At 38.0% G+C, this 6,000-nt stretch overlaps 1 protein-coding gene across 1 annotated transcript in view; it reads left to right on the forward strand.

Annotated features, from left to right (window-relative positions):
- The window catches only part of LOC141087862 (uncharacterized), a 53,224-nt gene extending 47,705 nt beyond the window's left edge, over nucleotides 1–5,519 (forward strand). The window contains exons 3-5 of the mRNA XM_073573687.1: nucleotides 1,747–2,283; nucleotides 2,536–2,756; nucleotides 5,478–5,519. Of these exons, the coding sequence (XP_073429788.1) occupies nucleotides 1,747–2,283; nucleotides 2,536–2,756; nucleotides 5,478–5,519 (800 nt within the window). The remainder of the gene's footprint in view (nucleotides 1–1,746; nucleotides 2,284–2,535; nucleotides 2,757–5,477) is intronic.
- Nucleotides 5,520–6,000: the final 481 nt, after the last annotated feature.

The following is a 6,000-nucleotide window of genomic DNA, read 5'->3' on the forward strand; positions in this document are numbered from 1 at the left end:
CAATTTTGTCAGATAATACTCAGTTTCTTCCTGAAAATGATTGCAAACACAAATTCTTTGTTATTATTATCTTCATTTAATTTGTCTTAAATGAAAAAACACAAAAAGAATTGTCCTAAAGCCAAATTGGATGTAATTCCACACCAAACATAAAAAAGAGGATGTACAAAATTATTGGCACTGTTCGAAAAATCATGTGATGCTTCTCTAATTTGTGTAATTAACAGCACCTGTAACTTACCTGTGGCACCTAACAGGTGTTGGCAATAACTAAATCACACTTGCAGCCAGTTGACATGGATTAAAGTTGACTCAACCTCTGTCCTGTGCCCTTGTGTGTACCACACTGAGCATGGAGAAAAGAAAGAAGACCAAAGAACTGTCTGAGGACTTGAGAAACCAAATTGTGAGGAAGCATGAGCAATCTCAAGGCTACAAGTCCATCTCCAAAGACCTGAATGTTCCTGTGTCTACCGTGCGCAGTGTCATCAAGAAGTTTAAAGCCCATAGCACTGTGGCTAACCTCCCTAGATGTGGACGGAAAAGAAAAATTGACAAGAGATTTCAACGCAAGATTGTGCAGATGTTGGATAAAGAACCTCGACTAACATCCAAACAAGTTCAAGCTGCCCTGCAGTCGGAGGGTACAACAGTGTCAACCCGTACAATCCGTCGGCGTCTGAATGAAAAGGGACTGTATGGTAGGAGACCCAGGAAGACCCCACTTCTTACCCCGTGACATAAAAAAGCCAGGCTAGAGTTTGCCAAAACTTACCTGAAAAAGCCTAAAACGTTTTGGAAGAATGTACTCTGGTCAGATGAGACAAAAGTAGAGCTTTTTGGGCAAAGGCATCAACATAGAGTTTACAGGAGAAAAAAAGAGGCATTCAAAGAAAAGAACACGGTCCCTACAGTCAAACATGGCGGAGGCTCCCTGATGTTTTGGGGTTGCTTTGCTGCCTCTGGCACTGGACTTCTTGACCGTGTGCATGGCATTATGAAGTCTGAAGACTACCAACAAATTTTGCAGCATAATGTAGGGCCCAGTGTGAGAAAACTGGGTCTCCCTCAGAGGTCATGGGTCTTCCAGCAGGACAATGACCCAAAACACACTTCAAAAAGCACTAGAATATGGTTTGAGAGAAAGCACTGGAGACTTCTACGGTGGCCAGTAGGGTGACCGGATCTCTTATGGGGGGAAAAAAATGTCGGAATCTTGTTCGTCTGGACCCCACAAAACGATTCCCCTTTCCAGATATTGAGATAGCCAAAATTTGAGCTCGATCAAATGACGTTAACCCGTGCCGCTCGTTGCTCAAAGTTTGAAAAAATCCAAATTTTTGGACAAAAAGCTGACATATGGAGCCATAACTCCAGAACGGTAAATAATAAAAACACGCTTAATATCTCAAAAGAAAGCTAATGTTGTTCTTCAAAATTTATATTTTATACATAATTGTTGTTATTTTAGGTCAAACTGAGTTACAACAGCTTTTAGCCCCAAGAACGTGACCTGGTACCACTAGGAGCAATGGAGCATACTTCGTATATTTTGTTATTAAGTGATAAATTTTGTTTTTTTTTGGTATATTTTTGAGTTTAAAGTAGAAATATAACAAAAAAACAAGTAATACTGATAAGTCTAATGACATTTTTTATTGAAATTAAAGTTTGTAATATATTTTGTTTCGTTTTTCTAGTTAACTGTTATTTACGGATTGGACTCTGAAATGGCATTCACATCAGGTGTACAAAGCCAGAACAAGGATAAATTATTTCTTGTGGGCTATCCCATTCACCAGATCACCTGTTGTAAACTACCCTCAAATCGTCAAGTCTTATGTGCTTTATTTTATAATTTACGTACTGTGAAATTAACTGTAAGAGAATCAGCAAAACTGACCATACGAGAAGTGTTCATTTTTTGGGGGAAAGCTCGAATCCCGACTAAACATGAGCAAGATGCAATTACTAAGCTGGAAAAACTTCACGCCGAGTGGAGAAGTCTTCAAAAAGACCGGAAGAAAACATCGGAAACGGCCAAGAACAAATTTAAACAGTTTGTTGAAAAGTTGAATGATCTCTTTGATATTGCTCAACAAGATGCCTTGGCTCTGATGAAATTGGAAGAAGATAAGGCATTTCTCGTGAAACAGAGGCAGAAGGGCCGCCCAGGTTCCATGGCTGGAGTGGATCTCAAGTTGTCTCGAGCTGAAGAAATCAAGGCGCAAAAGGAACTTGCAAAAATGAACCGACAAACCCAAGAAGAAACTTTTGATATTGGTGAGTTTATTTTATTATTATTATTATTATTCTAAAAAGTAGATAAACAAATAAGTAAATAGTTTCATTATAATTGAAAGAAAATTGTACATGAGAGCATCATTTGGCATCTTTATGATTGAGTTTATAGTCTTAAAATAATACCTATTGATAATTAGAAGTAGGTAATTTAGTACCTATGTATTATTACTATTCTGCTAAAACGACAAGTTTTTATAGTCTTTTTTTTCTCTTTCTTTTGTTGCTTCTTAGAGACGGATGATGAAGACAAGCTCGAAGAAGGAAAAGAAGAAGAAGATACTGAAGAGGACAGCATCTACCAGGAACTTGAGAGCTTGGAGGAAATGGACATCCCTGAAGAAGCTGCAGAAGATCCAGGACCATCTGAGAGCAAGAGGATGAAAGTTTCATTTGCAAGGGGCGTTAAAGAGATTTTAAACATGAAATTATCCATTGTGTTAAATCGATGTAAGGTATCCGACAGAAATGCCACGAGAATTTTAATAGCTACTCTAGAAGCACTAAACCTTGACCCTCTTGAGTACAAAGTCTCGAAAACTTTATTACATTCTAGAAGGCAAATGTTCAGAGAACAATATACTAAAAATTTTTTAGATAAAGTAAACATTCCTGAAAAAGAGCCCGTGGTTGTCCATTGGGATGGTAAACTTTTACCGGGTGTTTTAAAACATGAGCAATGTGAGCGAATAGCTATTGCTATTTCATATGGCAAAAAGGAACAGCTGCTGGGAGTTCCTGTAACAGCAAGCAGCTCTGGAGAAAAGCAAGCCGTAGCCGTATATGAATGCCTACAGGAATGGGGTCTTCCCAACACCGTCAAGGCGATGTGCTTCGACACTGCAGCATCGAACACGGGAAGACTCAAAGGAGCATGCGTCCTATTGGAGCAAATGTTAGGAAGAGAATTGCTACACCTAGCTTGCCGTCACCATATCTTGGAAATTGTGTTAAGAGGCGTATTCGACACAAAAATGGGATCAACCACTGGACCTCATCGAGACATTTTCTAAAGATTCCTCACTGCGTGGCCCAAGATAGACAAAGGAAAATACGACACAGGTATCAGTGACAATCTAATACAAAAGCAGCTAACTCCAGAAGTAATTGCAAATGTTACTGCTGAATTCGAGACCAAATTAACTGAGAGCCACCCCAGAGATGACTACAAGGAACTGTTGCAGTTGGTTCTCGTATTTGTTGGATCACTAGACGGCAATGTTGTGGGTTTTAGAACTCCAGGAGCCATTCATCACGCTAGGTGGATGGCAAAGGCTATTTACTGCTTAAAAATGTTCATTTTTCGTCGTCAATTTAAGATGTCTAAAGAAGAAGAAAGTTCTGTGCGTGCCATTTCTGTTTTCCTAGTTAAAATTTATTGTAAAGCTTGGTTCAATGCTCCAAAAGCTCATCTTGCGCCAAAGCAAGATTTAGGTATTTTGCATAGTCTGTTAGACTATAAAGAATGTGACAACGACATTGCAGAAATAGCCCTGACCAAATTTTCGAACCATTTGTGGTATTTGAATGCAGAGTTGGTGGGATTATCGTTTTTTGATCCCACTATTACAGACGATGAAAAGTTGTTAATGGCTAATAAATTGCTCAGTAGCACAGATGAACCATCAGAGCATGCTAGGGTTGTAAATCCAAAAGTTAGGAAAGAAAAATTAAAAGAGGTAGTTGATGGAGGATTGGTAAATTTACTTACCAAAGAAACATTTACATTCTTTGACCGATTTAATATAAAAACAGATTTCCTAAGACAAAATCCAAACACCTGGCCTCAAAATAATGACTTCCAAGAAGGATTGAAAATTGTCAAAACATTAAAAGTAGTTAATGATATGGCTGAGCGTGGTGTTAAATTAATAACCGACTTTAACGACCTTCTGACAAAAGATGAAGAACAAAAGCAATATGTCCTGCAAGTTGTAAGCAAATGCCAAACATTATATTCTGACGTTTCAAAAACTACTTTAACAAAAGCTCTAGAATAGATTAGATAACTATGTAAAATTATCAACTCATGTAGGTACTACGTCTGTATCTTTTCTGTGTCTGTTTTGTATGTATTATATACCTCATTTTTTTATTTTAAAATAAAAAATGTCATTAGACTTATCAGTATTACTTGTTTTTTTGTTATATTTCTACTTTAAACTCAAAAATATACCAAAAAAAACAAAATTTATCACTTAATAACAAAATATACGAAGTATGCTCCATTGCTCCTAGTGGTACCAGGACACGTTCTTGGGGCTAAAAGCTGTTGTAACTCAGTTTGACTTAAAATAACAACAATTATGTATAAAATATAAATTTTGAAGAACAACATTAGCTTTCTTTTGAGATATTAAGCATGTTTTTATTATTTACCGTTCTGGAGTTATGGCTCCATATGTCAGCTTTTTGGCCAAAAATTTGGATTTTTTCAGACTTTGAGCGACGAGCGGCACGGGTTAACGTCATTTGATCGAGCTCAAATTTTGGCTATCTCAATATCTGGAAAGGGGAATTGTTTTGTGGGGTCCAGACGGACAAAATTCCGACATCGATTTTTTGTGGTCACCCTAGTGGCCAGCAATGAGTCCAGACCTGAATCCCATAGAACACCTGTGGAGAGATCTAAAAATGGCAGTTTGGAGAAGGCACCCTTAAAATATCAGGGACCTGGAGCAGTTTGCCAAAGAAGAATGGTCTAAAATTCCAGCAGAGCATTGTAAAAAACTCATTGATGGTTACTGGAAGCGGTTGGTCGCAGTTATTTTGGCTAAAGGTTGTGCAACCAAGTATTAGGCTGAGGGTGCCAATACTTTTGTCTGGCCCATTTTTGGAGTTTTGTGTGAAATGATCAATGCTTTGCTTTTTGCTTCATTCTCTTTTGTGTTTTTTCATTTAAGACAAATTAAATGAAGATAATAATACCAAAGAATTTGTGATTGCAATCATTTTCAGGAAGAAACTGAGTATTATCTGACAGAATTGCAGGGTGTCAATAATTTTGGCCACAACTGTATTTCTGTATACCATTGTTGGTCAATGATGTTGGATATACTCACTGTATTACCGATTTATTTATTGCGACCCTCTTACTGCAATTATGATCCCATTGTATATACTTTTGTTATGTATGATTTTTTATTTTGATTTATTTCTTCTTATTTTGATTGTAGTACACTGATAAAGGTCTTGAAAGACCAAAACGTTTGTTGTGACTACTGTATGTATTTCAGATCACATCAAATTCTTCTCACCTCATCCACTTGAGTGTGCCAAGTATATATACTATATATTAAGGTTTGGGAACCTACTGTAGGCACCTCCCTCACTGGTTGTGCTGGCATTCTCTACTTTACCACAACCTCAAACAGTCACACTCCAAACTCCACTATGGTGAAGACCAAAGAGGTGTCAAAGGACATCAGAAATAAAATTGGAGCCCTGCACCAGGCTGTGAAGACTGAATCTGCAATAGGCAAGCAGATTGGTGTGATGAAATCAACTGTGGGAGCAATAATAAGAAAATGGAATACATACAAGACCACTGATAATCTCCCTCGAACTGGGGCTCCACTAAAGATCTCACCCCGTGGGGTCAAAATGATCACAAGAACAGTGAATAAACATCCCAGAACCACACGGGGGGACCTAGCGAATGAACTGCATAGAGCTGGGACCACCGTAACAAAGGCTACC

This window comes from Dendrobates tinctorius, unplaced genomic scaffold, assembly GCF_039654945.1.
Source record: "Dendrobates tinctorius isolate UK_male_01 unplaced genomic scaffold, ASM3965494v1 ptg000036l, whole genome shotgun sequence".
NCBI lineage: Eukaryota > Metazoa > Chordata > Amphibia > Anura > Dendrobatidae > Dendrobates > Dendrobates tinctorius.